At 39.3% G+C, this 19,356-nt stretch overlaps 1 protein-coding gene across 1 annotated transcript in view; it reads left to right on the top strand.

Moving 5' to 3' along the window:
• The first annotated feature begins 6,796 nt into the window (after positions 1–6,796).
• Positions 6,797–19,356, top strand: part of Sptbn1 (spectrin beta, non-erythrocytic 1) — a 129,286-nt gene continuing 116,726 nt past the window's right edge. The window contains exon 1 of the mRNA XM_051178758.1: positions 6,797–6,980. Within this exon, the coding sequence (XP_051034715.1) occupies positions 6,833–6,980 (148 nt within the window). The 5' untranslated portion in view covers positions 6,797–6,832. The remainder of the gene's footprint in view (positions 6,981–19,356) is intronic.

Here is a 19,356-nt window from a genome sequence, read left to right on the forward strand (position 1 = left end):
TTTCTCTTCTAAGAGGTTCATTGTGTCTGGATTTATGTTGAGGTCTTTGATCCATTTGGACTTGAATTTTGTGCATGGCGATAGACACGGGTCTATCTGCAGTCTTCAACACACCATCATCCAATTGTGCCAGCATCATTTGTTGAAGATGCTTTCCTATTTCCTATGTAACACTAACTAAACTACTGTGTTTCTCACCGCTGGCTTTTTTTTTTTTTTTTTTTTTTTTTTAAGCCAGGTTTTCACTGTGGAGCCTTGGCTGTCCTTGGAACTCACTCTGTAGACTTCGCTGGCCTTGAACTCACAGAGTTCTACCTGCCTCTATGTCCTAAGTGCTGGTATTAAAGGTGTGTGTCACCACTGCCATGCTACAACTGGCATCTTTTAAAGGGTGCTCATTTGTCTTCAATCATATGGCTATAAACAGATTCCCGGTGGCCCTTCTCATCTGGTAGGAATTTTATTTATCTTTGAACATTGGGAATGGAGGTTTTTGGAGTTTGCTTTAGTTTGGAAGTTGTGGGCAGAAGATGGTCAGCCCTTCAGTATTCCTCCTTAGTAAACCACTGTAGGGAGGAATAACCCATTGTAGATTTCTGCATCACAAGCAGTCTATGAAATTCTAATTTTTTCCAACAGGAAGCAGTCTGTTCCTCACATTCTTGACTTCTCTGGCTTTCTTTCAAGAGTACATGGATGTTTTTCCTCAGCTTTTTGTCATTCCTAGCACCCATCTTATAGTCTTGTAGACTTTTTTTCCCATTATTGCATACCTGTCACATTTTAATATCATACATGGACTGTGCATCTATGCTTACATTAGATAGAGGAATATTTGAACATGCTTCCAAGATGAATTCTCAGTTCTTTAGAAGAGAAGTGAATTTCCCATTTCAAATATATGTGCTGGGAGATATGTCCCAGCAAGACGCTATGCTAGGCTGTAATTAAACTTTAATAAGGGCTAACCTACATCCTCAGTATTTAAGAGACTTGAGTTTTAGGTATACCTCTGATGTGGATGGCTAGTGAGGTTTGTGCTTCAGAAGGAAAGCTAAGGTTGTTCATTTCAAGTTTGGGCTTTGAATTCACTTATTCATATTTGATTCAAGTCCTTTTGGCTTCCTACTGTTTGTCCAGTGTCATTATCGGCACAGTCTTATTTATCAATCTCACCTTTTGTTTTGTATTTTGAGACAGGGTTTCTCTTTGTAGCCCTGGCTGTCCTGAAACTCACCCTATAGACCAGCAAGGCCTTGAACTCAGAAATCTGCCTGCCTCTGCCTCCTGAGTGCTGGGATTAAAGGTACGTACCACCACTGTGGTGTGGCAAATTTACCTTTCTTTGTAAGCCAAACAAGGACTGACAATAATAGTATAGACTTCAAAAGGTTGTTGAAAAAGTAAGGAAACAGGATGCATATAAAGTAAGCCTTGAAATGTTGCTTTTAGTTGTGTTGGGGTTTAGACTCATCAACTTTGTGTTAGAGATTAGATTGTACTCTTTTGGTCCTGGACACAGCGGGGATAAAGGTATTGTGACAAAAAGTATCATGGTCATGTGACTTGGTCCAGTTGTGTAACTGTGGAAGGTTTAAAATAATGGGATGGAAAAAGAATACAAGGTAAATGCTGGTCCAGTTGTGTAACTGTGGAAGGTTTAAAATAATGGGATGGAAAAAGAATACAAGGTAAATGCTATCACTCAAAACAGAATTCATGTGTTAGCAAAACTGCTTCATAATGTTAACAGTCTACTAAAAAGATAAAATGATTATGATGGGGCTGGACATGGTGACACATGCCTTTAACTCTAGCACTGAGGCTCATGGTACGGGATTTAATAAATCATTGGTAAGTGGATTTTAGTTGATTATAGTTAAGTTCCCCTTTATTAACAAGGCAAAAGTTAAAAAAAAATAACTACTATTTCTCCTCAAAGTGGTCAGATTTTATGAGTTTTGGATATCACCTCTATAGCAGTTGTATGCTTTAAAATGTATTATTTGTTTGTAGTAGAATGTAAGCAGGAATGGCACTTGTACCTGTGTGCATGCCAACAGGAAGATGACAGGTGCTTCAGGTGTCTCCATAAGTCACAAAGAAGCTGGACACTCGTCATACCTAGGATGACATTGATGGCTACTCATTGTAGAGCTTAGGGATTGACTCTGTCCTCCGGCCATGTGGGAGCCTGGAGATTAAACTCAACTCGAGCCATTAAGATAAACAGTAGGTGCCTTCTCCTTTTGAGCCATCTTTCTAGCCCTTGTTGAGGTTTTGCTGTTTTAACTGTTTCTTAAGCATATGATGGTTTTCTTAAATACCGTGTATGCTTGTGAGTTTGAAAAACATTTTTACTGTATGTCTCCATGTTTGTGTGCAGAGACTGCCCAGTGCAGAAAGGGGAGGTTGTCCCCCATCAGGTTGAATACCACAGGCATTTTTCTTCATCAGTATTCTCAAACAGTGAGTTTGTATGGTGGAGTCTTGGGTTCTCTGAAGACACTCACTCAATGAACCTAAATAGCAGTTGGTGACCTGATTCACAGGTCAATGGTTGCTTAAACATTCCTCTGTGTTGACTGTTTTACACTTAAGAATGTCTCAGCAGACAAGTAGCAGTGGACAGTGTTTAACTGTCCTGAGTTTTGGTGACTGAATAGTTGAGAAGGTTAATATCAAACTTTCATAGGTCTAGTACTAAACAATCTGATATATACAGTTTGGTGTCTTCAAAATCCTGAGAACACTTATTTCTATTTTTGATGTTATAAAATTTTGTGTGTTAATGATTCATTGAATACTTTTGCATGTCTTCTGTGAGTGAAATGGGAACATTTGAAGTTTGTGTAGCATTTATAAATTCTGTAAGAGCAATTGTTAATGTCTGATTTTCTTCCTGAACGTGGTTTGGCAGGTGTGGGTCATCCTGTTCATTTTATTTGAATTTATTTGAGCTTTTAATTAAGACTGAGTTACAAATAAGTGTGTACTTATGTGTATTGCCCATGAAAATTCTTTGTATCCTCTATTACTTTCTGTCTAGGCAGATTTTTTTTTTTTAAATACTGTCTGCCAGATGGTGGCAGTGCACACCTTTACTCCTAGCACTGAGAAGGCAGAGGCAGGCAGATCTCTGAGTCCAAGGACAGCCTGGTCTAAAGAATTCCAGGGCAGCCAGGGCTACAAAGAGAAACCCTGTCTTGAAAAACAAAGGGAAAAATAGTGTCAAACTGCCTGGCAGTGGTGGTGCATGCCTTTAATCGCAGCACTCGGGAGGCAGAGACAGGTAGATGTGAGTTCAAGGCCAGCCTGGTCTATAGAGTGAGTTCCAGGACAGGCTCCAAAGCTACACAGAGAAACCCTATCTAAATAAGATAGATGGATGGATGGATGGGTGGATGGATGGATGGATGGATAGATTAGATAGATAGATAGATAGATAGATAGATAGATAGATAGATAGATAGATAGATAGCGTGGATATGGCAAAGTGCTTTATTGTATACATTCACACTAATTGGTATTGTGCTTTTAAGCTGAATTTGTGGATTGTGAGGTGACCAATGAGTAACTCCAGTTAGCTGTCCATGAGCAGTGGTTAGCTTTAGGGTAAGGAGGAGTCAGAGAGCCCTGAAAGCATGGTCATGGGAGAGTATGTAACAGAAGAGGTCTGGAAAGTAGAGTGGTCTTGTTTCTTCATAGTGCAAAACATTGTAGGTTTATAGTTGCCTGTGTGACAGAAAACAAATATGGCATGTTAGAAAATAGCAGGACAGATAAAGTATTTTTGCTTTGGGATGTGCCAGGTATTGACTTTTAAAATTTCAGCAGAGAACTAACAATGCTTCTAAAGCAGGGACAATAGTACTCCTGTGGCAGTCTATGTCAAAACGCTGAGCCTTTTGCTTCATGGCGCTAGAATCATAGTTTTCTCACCAATGTTCTGTTTTGACCCACTAGTTTGAAAACTTAAAATTAGTTTCTGTTTATTGAAGCAAAATATTATAACATATTTGAAATTTCTTTGGATTTGGGGGGAAATTCCTGTTGATATGACAGGATTAGAGAATAAGCTGAGAGGGAGAGCTCTTGGCCTTTTAAAAACTATATTATTGTTTTCTTTTTTTATGTTCACACAGACACATAGTGAAGAAGAAAAGGTAGATAGGTGCTTTAAACCGTCTGATTAAAACCTAGCCACAAAGAACTTGGACATTACTCATGTCAGTCAGAACAGTGTTGACTTTACTCACTACAGGGTTATTGCAGGGGATCATACAATGTCAGTATAGTCAGACAGATTTCCAGGTCTATACCTGGCCTTACCCTACCCTCTGGAACTCTTCTCAAAGGCCAAGATATCCAACATTTCTCTCCTGCTTGTCTTGTCTTGTCTCAGCCATTTAAGAAATACAAATTTTATCTGCCCTAGGAATGCATGATTGATAGCACCTTGGAAAAACCCAACCTGTCGTAGAGTCCAAATGATCGGTCCTTGTGTGGTGTGAGTTGTGCTCTTGCTTAAGAGGTTTGTACATGGTCTATTGGTCAGTAGATGGCACCAAATACCAAAACTTACCTGGTGAGGGTTTGCACTGTCTGGGTTTCTCCTTGAGTTGGATTAAATCAAGTTTTCTAGAGTTTGAGTGATTATACTCTGAGGAGTTAATAGTACTTTCAAGTTTTTCTTTGCTAGAGATAGAATATTCTAAGACAGAATTTATAAAAAGCTTTGATGTTGGTGTAGTTATGAAAATTAACCATTTCCAAGGTCAAGTAGTATGACTATATTGGCTGCTCCCTTCTACCTTGCCTATCTCCCTATATTAGAGTTGTTTAACTATAAGGCCACTCAATCAATCAAACTTAGCTTGTTCTTTTGTGTTTTGGTGAAATTCTGCAAATATATTGTTGATGTACCTTTTAAAATTAGTATGTCAGCACATTTGTCTTATTGGGCCTGATTGCATCTGTCTGATGTCAATTTTACTCCCATTAAGAAATTTCCTGTTTATACCATGATGGGTTTCAGTGAGAACAAATGTTTTGGGTTGTCAGGTGGACTTGGTGCTTTCTCCTGAAAAGTGTATAGGATATGCTGATGTTCACCAATGGCTTTTGAGAAAATAGTAAAAGAGGAAGCAGTGGTTTGCTTGTGCCACCAATGGTACCATTCCAGCCACAGTTAGTTTATGAAAGCATGGAGATCCAATTGTATATGAGGTATGTGATTATATGTTGGAACTGGAGAAAGCTACTTTGGAAACAGGAAGAGAATTATTTCTTTTCAGCATATACATGCTTTATTTCCTTTGTATGGTTCATATATAAAGGGCCAGTCCTGTGTTGCTGGTGGATGTTGTTTTATTATCACACAGACTCTAGTGGTAAGTTCTCTGACTGATCCTTGTGCACAGTCTTGATGCACACTGAGGAAAATGTGGGCCAAGTGTGAAGAGAAAGAAGGCGAGGAAATAAAGAGCATCATTTCCCTTGTGTTATCTTTCTACCACCAAGACAAGAGTTATCTCCATCCTACCTCCTTGGTTTTGCAATTAACTTACTTTGTGTGTCTGACTGAGCCTGAGTCCCTGTAGTGAAATTGAACACATACAGGAATTTAACCATACCAATAGGAATCAAGCATACCACCTTACTGATTACTTAGGTCCAGCCAGATCTTTCACTAGGTCCTGTCAAACCACACCACCACCACAGTCAGGTCTGCTACCTCTATACTGCTAAACCACTTCCATCTTGGAGTAGCCTCCAACCAGCTTGGTTTCTGTTTTTACCTCCTAGATCTGTTTTCCATATGGCACCATAAATAATCCTTTAGAAGTACACCTCTAGCCATGGCAGATGCTTGCTCAAAGTTCACCATGCCAGACTTTTGGCTATCTCTGGCTTGGTCCTGCCTAGCTTCCCAGCCTTGTTGCCATTCCCTCTGCATACCAGAGTTTGGCTAGACCGGGAATGCATGCCTTTTTGGTATTGCCTTTGTCTAGAGTGCCACTCTTCATGATCTGTGATCATGGTCTGTACCTTTTAGACACTGAGACCATTTCAGGACTAAAAGGTTTTTTTGTTACTCCCAGTCTAAAACATCCATTCTCAAGTTCTTCTGCTTGCATTTTATTTCCTTAAACTGTCTGGCTTTTCTTATGTATTTTTGTCTACCTCCTTCTGTGAGGACTTCAGCTTCACTTATATAATTTATTGTTCTCCCCAGAATCTAAAGCAATGCTGAGCATGTAGCAAGTCCTCAGTATATTTGGGCTTATCAAGTGAGTAATTGCTTATGGAATTGAGAAGCTGTGTATGCTTACATTGTAATCTTAGGCATCAGTTTTAATATGAAATGAGATGTACAGAATGGATGATTTATTGGTTTTCTTCCATAACATATTTTGAATGAAAAACTAGAAAGTTTCTAGTGATAGACAGTAAAACTAAATGAATTCATTCAAGTACCTGAGTATCTGTTAATGTATCCCTGATATAATATAAAACCTGCACTTTAAACTTTTTAGAAAAGGAAGAACCATTAGCTTGGCATCCAGCGTTTCATTCAGTCTTCTTGCAGCCTGTGGCATCTCCTCCCACTTCCATGTTTGGGAGAAGCCACAAAGTAGGTTGGCCAAAGTCACAGATATGAAGGAGAGCAGAAGTTTAAAAGCAGATTTATCTCTAGAAGACATATCTGGACAAGAAGTAATGGTCTGTAGAAACTGTGTGCTTTGTATATATATGAGTTCTTCCTTTTCTCTTTTTCACAGAGCTCTAAGAAGGAACTGATGTGGAAGAAGACCTGAGACAGTTCAGGATGACAACCACAGTAGCCACAGACTATGACAACATTGAAATCCAGCAGCAGTACAGTGATGTCAACAACCGCTGGGATGTGGATGACTGGGACAATGAAAACAGCTCTGCACGGCTCTTTGAGCGGTCCCGTATCAAGGCCCTGGCAGGTGAGTCCCCTGCCTATCTCCAGATACAGTGTAGTTCCTTGAAAACCGACTATCTCTGCTTATCTCTGCTTATTATTTGAAATTGATCTCACCTTAGTTTAAGGTGTCCTGTGAGACCTAGATGACCCTTTATAAGGTACCTACATTTGGAGAGCTGCCAACCTTAATGGCCAAAATAATTTAGAACGTAGTAATGTTTACAGCAATTTAGAAAGAGTCGCTAAGAACTTGTAAGGATTTTTTTTTTTTTATTTCTGACACATCTTTTATTTCAAAATATTGAAAAACACTATATTTTATTTAAAAAAAATCCAAGTCAGGTGTATACTTAGTACCAGTGGCAGATTGGCTGATCAGAGCTATATGCAAGGTTGGTGAGTACCTTGTGCAAGGGCTTTAGGTCTGCAAGCAGCGGTGTCCTCTAGGAAGGACACATCGAGTACTATTGGAGGTATGCCACCGAGTCATTCACATTAGTGCAACGTGTCTTTCCTTTGTGACTGCTGCGGATTACAACAGTTCTGTGGCCCTAGTCAGGAAAAGGTTCCATCACTTTGAAAACTGAGCAGTATCAGATACATACAGGAGTCAAACTAGCGTGTATTTAAGGCACTATCCATGTGTACTTTGAGATTTAGAGGAAACTGTTAATAGGTGAGAAAGCAAGTTAATGATTCTCCCCTTGGTGCCATTAATTACAATAGATTAAAGTCATGAGCAGGTACATTTACTATTCATTGTAAAAATTAGTTTGATTTTCTGTTGTTTTTATAGTAGAATCTGATTATAAAACAAGAAAAAGGAAGTCTAACTCACATGTCCAAAGTGACAGATTAATTATTAGTCTCAGAGTCAGTAGATTCTGCCTTTAAATAAGAATGACCTGACCAGACCTGGTTTGTTTGTTTTTTTTTTTCCTTCTTTACTTTCTAGCTGTTTATTATGCAGACTGTCTTCACAGGTGACTCTGTCTTCAGTAGTCACAGGTCCCATGTCCCAGCAGGCTAGTAGAAAAGATCACATCTGCCTCACCATGGTGCTAGGAACAGTTATTGGCCAGAGTGATTGTGACTGGCATTGGAAAATAGGATGCTCAATTTATTTCCCTAAACAAGTTTCTCCCTAGAGAGAGAGTCTTCATCAATCCCATCCCACCTGAGCAGCAAGGCTAGAGATTTAAAGAGGGAAATAAACAGTGGAGATCACCAAATCAGATGCCTCAAGAATGTTTTCAATTGTCTTAAGATAATTTGTGTTTTTGAGTAGTGATGAGGGGTGTGTGTGTGTGTGTGTGTGTGTGAGAGAGAGAGAGAGAGAGAGAGAGATGGGGAGAGGGAGGGAGGGAAGGGGAGAGACAAGGAGAGGTGTGGGGGAGAAGAGTAGTATAATATGTACATGTGTGTGGGTTTAGGTATACATATGGAGGCTGAAGGTTGGTATTGTGTCTTCTTCATCTTATTCTTTAAAACAGGGTCTCTCAGTAACCCTGATGGTCATTCTGCCTCTACCTCCAGGTGCTGGAATTGCAAGTGTGTTGTGCCACAGCTGCCGACTGGGTGGGTGCTGGGGATATGCATTAAGTCTTCACACATTCATACAAGTGTTTTACTCAGTGAGACACCTTCCCAGTCCCTAAAGATCTTTTTAATCATTCAGTCATTCACCGTCAATTCGATACCTGATTTTCTAACTCATTCACTAATATGAAGTGTCACAACCAGTAGTTGTCAACCTGTGAATTGTGAACTCTTTGGGGAGTCCAATGACACTTTGACAGGGGTGGCCTAAGACCTTTAGAAACACAGATATTTACATTGTGATTCATAACAGTAGTGAAATTGGCGTCACCAAACATGAGGGATTGTATGAAATGGTTGCAGCCTTAGGAAGATTGAGAACCACTACCTTATGGAAATCATGATTGTTCTATGCTGCTGGATCAATTGGTACTTACTTCTTTTTCATGAATCCTTCAAACTTAAGATGATTCTGCTGGCATTAGCTAATTTGTTATCTCTGATCATAAGCTTCATGCTTGGGTTCCAAGCTAACCTATGTTGTCTCATTTTAAGGACATTTTACTTACAAAATGTAGAACAGTTTCTTAGGGTTTTTATTTTTTTTCCACATGTGTATGTGATGTGTGTGTGCGTGTGTGCGTGCGTGGGTGTGGGTGTGTATTTTGGATGTATATTGGTACATTTGCATGGACATTTGCACAAGCATTTGGAAATCCAAAGTTATGTCTGTTATTTTCCAGTTATTCTCTGCTTTATTTATTGATGGCTTCACTAATTCTAGCTAGTTTAGGTAGCCAGCTTGCTCCCAGGATCCCATCTCTGCCTTCAGAGATCTCCATTTGTTTGGCTTATCATGGGGATCCAGGATGCAGTCCTCAAACAGCTGCACAGCAAGCTCTTTATCCACCTCCTGAGCTCTTATTTGTTTTTCTCTGTGTGGTATCTTTTTATACATCCAGACTCAAGAGCCCAGCTGTCCTCAGGGTTGGTCTTTGTCATAACCTAAGGATGCTGAGTCTGGTCCCAGAGTAATTGGGTTGCAGTAATAATAGCACATACTTAACATTTTGCTTACTATGTTCCAGGAATGTTTTAAATGCGTTGCGCATATTAATAGTTAATTGAAGCCAGGCAGGGTAACACATACTTGTACTAGCCTTTGGGATGTTGAGGCTAGCCTGCTCAACATGGTGAGACCTTATCTCAACAACAGTAAAAAAGGAAAGAAGCTACTCCATGGCAGTTGCCTGAGGGAAGCTGTTGTCACCTATAAACTGTGGAAACAGCACTGGAAGGACAGAAGGAGCAATGTTCTCTCCCAGCACACTATGAGCATGCCACCCTGCTGACCAAGAAGCACAGACAAGTATACTTTGCCATCTACAAGATCAGGAACCCCTGGCAGGGTGGAAAACAGTAACTCTTTAGCTTCTTCTTCATAGAAGCTGGGAGAAAAAGCAGCCTCTCTACTCTTCAGCCTATCCAGGTTCTAGAGTTACTGATGTAAGTTACCATGTCCAGCAATACTTATATAGCTTGAGTAAATAAGTAATTAGACTTATTATCAACTGCTACCTATACTCAAAAGTAAAACCTCCTCTCAACATGTTTCAGTATGAAAAATTATTAATGCTTTCTCCCCATTTTACTAAGTCTTTGAAATATGTGCCTTCATTTTACATATGAGAGACTGGTAAGAATCAGTTAAATTTAAACACAATGAAAACATCGTGGATGATAGTACTTTCCCCTTTCATATGGTGCTGCTCTTGAGAGTTCAAAGGAGGGTGAGGCTATTCTTCAGTCTTGCTGGTTTGCAAAGGGCTTATGGCATGCTGGTCCATCCTTCAGGCAGTACACTGTGAAGTGAGTTTGTGTAAGTATTTCCCGCATCCCATACTGCCATGCCCACATTCCTCACCTCTGATCAGCTTGCCTCAGTGTAGTGGAACATGTGATAACTCAAAATAATCTGAATGCCTGTGACCAGCATTTTATTTGAAATAAAACTTAAATATTTTAAGAAAAGTCAGAGGGCTGCTGGTGTGATTCAGTGGGAGAATTCTTGCCTAGCATATACAAAGCCCTGTGTTCAGTCCCCAATACTAAAAAAAAAAAAAAAAGCAACCAAAAAAAAAAAATCAGTCTTAAAATATGTGTGATTGTGGCTTTTGTAGAATCTACACAGATTAGAGGAAGGAAGAGAGGAGTATTTTTAAATGTATAACATACTTAATTGGAGAATACTAATAAAAGTAATTGGAATTAATATCCTTATCAAGTCTTATAAACTGTAGAAAGAATTTGAAATTATATATACTAAAGTAGTCATTATTTCTGAATTTTTTATACTTGGAATTTTTCCTGAAATAAAGTCCAAATTATTTTGTAATTAGAAAAAAATCATGAAATTATCTTCGTTCAAAATTTGGTACATTTTTTTCCCCCAAAATAAGCCTTTGGTCCTTTGGGGTTGTCTTACTATAAAGATCTTGGCTGGCATGAAATTTGCTCTGTAACCCAAGCTGGCCTCAAACTCACAGAGATCTGCCTGCCTCTGCTTCCTGAGTTCTGGGATTAAAAGCATAGCCACCAAACCAGGCCCTTGCCAGAAACTTATTAATAAATGTCTTTATCCTACCTTAATTCTATCATATACTACTACTACTACTTATTATATTCTTGTTTATTATTATTATTATTATTATTATTATTAATGCCAGGGGTGAAACCCAGAGCCTAGTTAGGTAACTGTGCATTTTCCCCGGTAAACGGAGCCTATACTTTTTCAATTCAGAAAACATCTCTATTCTTTGCAACCAAAAATGACTGACTAAAAATCATTATATATTCATAATTATTTTAAAAAAATCTAATTAGTAGACACAGACACAATGTTTAGCTCTCTTGTTTCCTGAATCTTTCTTATAGGTTACTAGTTCACGTGAACCATGTCAAAGTTGCTGACAAATCTGTAGTTTAATAATCAATAGAATTATATCATAAACTGAATATAACTGAAAAAGAAAACCCAACATCTACCTGGCTTGGCTACCTTCTATGGAGCTTCATTGTTCTTTTCTTTCATTATGCTCTTTTTTCAGATTGTATTTGGAAGCACTGGTGGTGTTGGGGAGGGAGGCTTTGGTCAGGTGACTGCTAACTGACCACTGAAGTGTGATGTGGAATCTAGAGAGACAGAAGAACACAGAGCCATTTGAGGGTGTTCTCAAAAAAAAAAAAAAAAAGGTGCCTCTTGCCTCTAGGGGGAGGCAACAATAGGCATTTAGAACACATTTTCAGGTAGATGTTCTTGACTTAGAGATAACAACATTTTATAAAATGGTAAGAATATGGTCACCATTAACTGTTTCCCTTTAAAAGAAAGGAAACAGAAACGAACACCTCTTTTTAAAGTGCTTGAAATTATGAAGAGAAACAAACATCAGACTTTCAACCCTTTAAAATACACTTGTATTGAAATGTCTAGTTCCCACCTAACTTACTAATTAGTGAGTTTTGCAGGGTGATTAGTAAATATGGTCTTCTCCTTGCTTGCTTCTTTGGGATCTCGGGAGCTAAGCATTGTTTTTTAGAGTGGGATAGCATCCACCTAGGGCTGGAACATTGTGCCAGGTTTGATTTTGTATGTTTATTTTTATAGGGATATGATATAAATTTCTGTGTTCTTTAACAAAGCAACAACAACCAAACCTATTTGGTGGAAGTAGATCACATATTAAATGAGCAGTGGGCCAGGCATAGTGGTACACACCTTTAATCCCAGTACTTGGGAGGGAGAGGCACACAGATCTCTGTGAGATTGAGGCCAGACTGGCCTAAATAGTGAGCTCCAGGATAACCTGTCTCTAAATACTAAAAGTAAATAAGTAAATAAAATTGAATAGTTGGCACCAGGTATGGCAATGCATGCTTGTAATCCCAACTCTTGTGGAATAAAGCCTGAGCGTTATTACACATAAAAGTCCAGTATGGGCTTCCTATTGAATGCCAGGTCAACAAGGCTGCAAAGAAAACCAATCTATAAATAAGTGAATATGAATATTATATAAAAGTGTCATTGTACCATCTGAGAACCCCAGTTCAAGTCTGCTCATCCTCCAGTTGCAAAAGGCATCCACTTTTTTTCATTAGTTAATGTTCAAGGAAATTTGCTAAACTCTTAGTCTTGACTTCTTTCCTGAAAGCCTGTGAATTCTCAGAAGTCTAGAATACTTGCATAATCAGATGCTGATACTGCTATTGGGTGAATCTGGTCAGAATTTTGCCATTCAGGTTTAACTTCTGACAGACTGTAGGCTCTGTTGGCTATAAGATTATTCCACAGCCATCTCAAGAGAAAAGATGGACTGGAGTCTAGGCAACGTTGGAACTTTAGTCAAGGCTCAGCCCCTCCCTTATTACATTTGACCACCCTGTAAGTCTTTAGGAAATCCCATTTCTCTCCCTTAGCTCCATCCTGGGCCCCAGTACTGTGAATCAAATCCATTTTCCTGTGTGGATCACACTGAACTTTTCTCTGATAAATCTCCTTGGTTTTTGTTGATCTGTATCATGTACTGTATGCATTACCAGTTTCAGGTATGTGCTTAAAATAGTTCTATCTATATTTTCTGTAGCTGATAAGTCAGTTCTTGGAGACAATGGCAATGGATAGTATTTTTTTTTTCTTTTTTTCTTTTTTAGCATTCCTTTAACACCTCATATAAATCTGAACACAGTTATAGAGCAGTTGGCAAGCTGGATAACTCACACAGAGTTGTAACTGTTGCATCATTTGTGAAAATTGCCCCATAACTTTTGTAAAACCTGTTGTCTTAATTGCAGTTTTTATATTGCTGTGAAGAGACACTATGACCACTGCAATGCTTATAAAGGAAACATTTAATTGTGGGAACTCCCTTACAGTTTCAGAGGTTCAGTCCATTATCATCATGGTGTGGAGCATGGTAACATGCAGGTTGACATGGTGCTGGATAGGCAGGCCACAGGAAGTCAACTGACAGTCACACAGGAGGAATCTTGAACAAACAGACCTGTAAACCAGCCTTCCACAGTGACACCCTTCTTCCAGCAAGACCACACTTCCTTTGGGAGGCATTTTCTTTCAAATCACTGCACTTAATCGAAGAGTTAATTCTGTGTAGGTGAGAATTTGACATTAAAATGGATTATAAAATTGCAGTATACATTGCACATTATGAATGCATGTACTGAAGGAAGAAAAAAACCTGAGCATTCAGAAGTAGACAAATGTTTTCTTCCTCAGACCATTTCCAACTCCACTCAGTGAAGAGGAAAGAGAATTCTTTTAAAAGTTTTGTGTAAACAATCATAGTTGTATACACCTGTAATTCTCCAGCCCTGTGGAGGCTGAGTCAGGAGGATTCAGCAAGTTTGAGGCCAGTCTGGTCTTCATAGTGAGTTCCAGGCTAGTTGGGTCCACATAATGAGACCCTGTCTTAAAAAGATCCACCCCTCCCCCCCAAAAAAGCCAAACTTGATGCAAATCTTCTGAGAATTTTCCATGTACATGATTAAAAAGGATATATTTTGAATATCTGTATTCCACCTCATGTTGTTAACTGAATCCCTTGTCCCCAAGGTAGGACTGGGAGGTGATGTAGTTGTGAGGGAAAGCCTCAAGGTTGGGATTTGTGTCTATGACACATAGCCTTTTTGTCTGTTCTTCGAAATTACAAGAGAATATTTGTAAACTACCAAGAACTTGGCTGTACTTGGACTCTTACTTCTAGCACTTAGAACAGTAAGCAACAAGTGTGCATTGTCTAAGCCATTCACTGCTTCAGCAACCTGGAGCGAGATAGATATGCCAACTTTGGTAAAGAACAGAAGCAAGGCCACATTGATGTCAGAGTCCTGGAGTTTAACCTTTCTCTCATCAAAGAGTAATTGTCTTAGAGTTTAATTCCCTCAGTATCTGATGTATCTACTGTGAGGTCAACAGATGCTCTTAGAAGCATTTGTCTATAAGCAGGTATGGCCCATTATACTGTAGATCAGCTATGCTGTCACGTTGACCTCTGCCTCTTTTTCTGTTAAAAGTATCTAGCTTTTGCTCTTGAGAGTCACAAGTGTTAAAGCTAAAGAGTCCTTTGACCATTCTTCCTTAAGTTTTCTACTTTTCTGCACCTTTCCCATATTTCCTGAAAGAAAATGCTTTCTGGAGGTCTCACTAAGGGAACACTTTCCCATCTTTTCAAAGTGTCCTTATTAGGTTTAGAAGTGAGCAGTTGGAGTTTGAGAATTAATTGATTCATTTTCCTTGAGATGAGGTCTCACTGTAGCCTTGGAACTCATAGAGGTTGGCCTGCCTCTACCTCCCCAAGTGCCAGGATTAAATGTGTGCACTTAATCTCCATTATCTGCTTTGAGTTTAAGATTTTAATCATTCAATCTTACAAGTGTGAGTACTGTTTTCCTCTTGGAATTCTCCACTGTGACAAGGATATAAGATATTTGGTGACTATAGTGGCCAAGCATGACAGGGATGGATTGGATCCCTAGAATATCTCCTTTTGCTATAATAGCCAAAGGCGGTTAGCTACAAGCTGCTCTAAACAACAGCAGTACAGAGTGTGTTGTTACTGTTTTAGTTACTGTGTAATTTAAGTTTCTTTTCCCCTTGTGGCTGACAGCAAGAATAACAACCTAATAACTTTCTAAGCCCACAGTTATAACAGCTAGCTTTGCTCTGTGGTTAGATTTCTCTGGTTGAGAAAAATATATGTGATAGTTCCATGGATCCTAAAACTGTTTGTGGCATTGATTTTGGAGAAATAAGTTTCAACACCAAGTCACTTAGCTCTTTATATGTCTACTGTCAACACACACAAGTTTATACCCAGAACTGGTTGTTCTGCAGTTGGTGTTTTGCCAAGCCTCTAAGCACACCTTTCATGGAACTATACTCTGGCTCCAGACATCTAAAGAAAGGGCAGTGTTGGTATGGATGCTTGTAAATAATGCAGAGGTATTCAAGACTGCCTTAAGAGATACAGGATGGAGGGGAGGTGGGGCTTAAGGATGACCTGATACTAATGTGAAACCTAAAACCCAACAATAGTGTTAACAGGTGTGCAGTTCTCGCTGCACATTTAGTTAGCTTTAATCTGCAGATATTCCCATATGTAGGCGTTTTTTTCTTAACTTCCCCCATTCAGGAAGCCATCTTAATTGGCACACTCAAACTAAAGTTTTATAATGGAGAATGATGTTTTTGTTTTATAGGCTAAATGAAGGACTTCAGAGTAATCATAATTGATTTGGTTAGTAACTGCTTCATCATTTTGAAAGAAACAATTTTTTATCATATTACCAGAAAGAAGTATGGTTATATTGGTAATTTCATTGCTAGATAAATATATTTTTATGGATGCTTTTGTGTGTGTGAATGTATTTTTATGGATGCTTTTGTGTGTGTGAACCTACTTCAAATTTATGAAATAATGCTTATTGGTATTTGATTTTATTAATGTCATTAGAAGATCATGTTCTAACATTTCAAAGTACAGCTAAATGGCCTCTTTTTATTTATTGGTTTTTATTTATTAGCTGTGTGGATCAGAACCTTATTGGTTTGTTCATTTCTTAGTGAATGGGATGAGTGAGCATAATACTCAGGGTCTGCTTTGTGCCAGGCAGTGTGGTTAGCATTAGAAAGACAGGCCATCTTGAGAAGCAGCTCTGTTTTCACAGAGGAGAGGTAGTGTCAGCACATGAAAGAGACATCCAAGCTGAGGGAGTGGATGGGAGCCATGGGGCTTGGTCCTTATCCTAGAATGCTGGTCCACCTCAGCAGTGGAAGGCTTGGAACTTTCCCATCTCCAAAGAGCCTGAAGGCCCTGATGAGTTAACCTGAGAACTGTTCATGAGGTCCTGGGGATGAAGGGGTTGACCTCTATCTCAGAATGACAGAGGAGAGGCCTGAGGGAGGGAAGGCATTTAGGAAACTGTTGTTTCTTCAGAAGGAGATGGTTCCTTTTAGATTTTACCAGGCGCTGTGCTTGATCCAACTCCTGGCATGCAACAGTGTCTGGAGATCAGTCCTCCTGCCCAACCCCTGTGTGAAACAAGCCTTGTAAACCCCACCTCCAAATCTAAAATAGTATTTAGAGACACTCTACTCTTCAGTCAACAATAGGTCTTAACTGTTGTGTTCAGACCCTCAGACTTGCTCTGCAAGGGCTGTGGAAGGGACTGGAGGGAGGGAGGGACTGAGAAACTGGTTGTGTTCATAGGCATGCCAGGGTTACAGGCACAGGAGGGTTTTGTGAGTTATTAGGGTAAATAAATTGGCAGAAGCCACTGTTTGGATATACTTATTTCCCTATTACCCCAGTTTTAGGATTTATTCCATTTTCATGTTTGTCTATATTTTCTGCAGTCTTCAGAAACAGTATAGACTCGAGATTCTCAGTGTGACTGTGCAGGTACCTTAGGAATATCCTCTTCTGGCCAAAGTTTCCATCTTAAGGCTGATGCTAAAGGAGAGTGGTCCCAGCGTCTTGCTTCTATGTTATAGATCTCTGTTCTGCCAATCACTGGCTGTGGGGGAATAAATGAGCTTTTCAGGAGAAGAGTACTGTCACTTTTGAGGATCATTTTGAGAACTTAATACCATGGCTTCCTGTCTTATCTGCACACAGCACCTATGTATAGTCATCTTGAAAATAATTTTTTTTTTTTTAAGAGAGGCTATCTCTGTAGCCATGGCTGTCCTGACCTCACTTTGTAGACCAGGCAGGCCTCAAACTCAGAGATATACTTGCCTCTGCTTCTGCCTCCCAAGTATTGGTATTAAGGTCATGCACCACCATGCCCAGCTGAAAATAAATCTTTTGAAGATAGAGCTTGGTTTCCCCTCTCAGGAAGGCATACACTGAGAATATTACCTTAATGCAAGGTGGCAGGATTAGAAGTTACTGTGAGAAGGCAGGAGCATTTAAAGGACACATGTTCTGATGGCCTAAAGATACTGATGACCTTTGGCCTTGTTTGCTGTGGTGCCCAGAGGGCATTTGTGACTCAGTCCTTATTTCAGGAGGTGGGGAAAAGCACTCAAGATGAGTTTTTTCATTTTTGTTTTTGTTTTCTGGCAGTTCTTGGGTTGAACTCAGAGACTTACACATGCAAGGCAGTCCCTTTACCACTGAGAGATACATATCAGCCCCATGGATTTGTTTTTTAATGAAAAAACAAAAAACACTGTGGCCTCCATATTTGTTTGGCCTTCTCTCTATTTTAGATTTGCATGTTGTAGTTACAGTGGCCCTGCATACTTCTAAATTGCAGAGAAAATTATTCAAGAAAGAAATACAGCAGAATGTTTTAATCTTTTGCTACATTGATTTTTTTTCCCTTTCCCCCAACCAAATAACTGATGTTGGAGGGAGAGGGACAGAGAGACATACAGAATGTAGAAAAATCCCAGTCAAACAGGCTAGCTCTTGCTGAAACATGCTGGCCCTTGGTGGGGTAATTAAGCTTTAGAGTATATTTCTCATTGTTGAGATAGCTGTAGCTTAGCATCAAAGGATGATAAAAAGGAATATGAACAGGTTTCCAGGAGGATTATTTATAATACTTAAAATTTGTGGCTTGAGTTCATCTTGGAGAACATTGTAGAACAATGCTATAGTATTAATAGTCTTTGATAGGAGGCATCATCCTTAATTTACATATTCCAATTACGATTTTTCTGCCTCAGGTACTTACTTGTCCCAGTGTGTGTTACTGGTCATATAACCCAGTGGATTGAAAGTCTGGGAAACCTTTGACTTGCCTTTTCCAGCTTTTTCTTGGTGTTAATATTCCATAGCTTTCCCAGTAGCCTTTAATTCCTTGCACCTCTCCCCACAATAACTTCATTTCAGAAACTGATGAGAACACCCTGAGAAACACTCATCCATGACCTCTGTGGTGGTCAATCGCATAAACCCTTTCTTGGGAACTTTAGAGGAAGGCTGTGAGTGGAGAATTGGGTGCTTTACAGTGTGTTTTCTTTTGTAGCTGACTGTCAAACACAGAAGCAAGGCCAGTTTATAGGGGGAGGGGGTTCTAAAATACAGCAGGTATTTACTATACCAAGCAGTTTTGAACCGGAAGCTATGGAGGGCCCTGTGTAGGTGTAAAGGGTTTACCTAGCATGATCAAGATCCTGAGTATTAAATACCAGCACTGAAAATGATCAAGTGGCATGAGATAGCCTAAGGAGTTAGCAAGAGGACATTGTTTTGTTACCAAGGTGAATTTTGGCCTCTTTTCCAGCGGTTTCTATGTAACTGGCAAGGAGTGGGTTGCCTGTTGGTAGACAATGGTAGCAACCTTTGTCCTGCTGGGGGATGGGGGTGGGGTGGGGAGATATGAAATAAATAAAAAAAATGATCTGTGGAAATTTTTCTTGTTAATGTTTTCTGTTTGATGAGTCAGAAATTCAGGCTGTTGTAAAATGTCATAAACAAGAACTGGTGTAATTAATTATAATCACTTGAAATTACCAATCTCTTTCTTGTGTAATGATTTTTGCCAGTTGCCATTCCATAATCTTCAATAGGCCAACTACAGGTGTGATTTTTTTTATTTTTTAATTTTTATTTATTTTTTTTTGGATCAGTAAGAATCTTTGGCCATTGCTTCATGAGCCTTTAATACCTAAAATTATCCCTAATAGCAAAATCTGTAGGAACCCATTTGGATGGGATATTGGCATTCTTTATCTGGGTGGACAAGTCTTAGTCTCTCAGAGAAATTGATGACAGGGTTTTACAAAAACATCGGAGTAAGGAAAACTAATGTAACACCTGCCAAGGCAA

Source organism: Phodopus roborovskii, unplaced genomic scaffold (genome assembly GCF_943737965.1).
Source record: "Phodopus roborovskii unplaced genomic scaffold, PHOROB, whole genome shotgun sequence".
NCBI classification, from domain to species: Eukaryota; Metazoa; Chordata; class Mammalia; order Rodentia; family Cricetidae; genus Phodopus; species Phodopus roborovskii.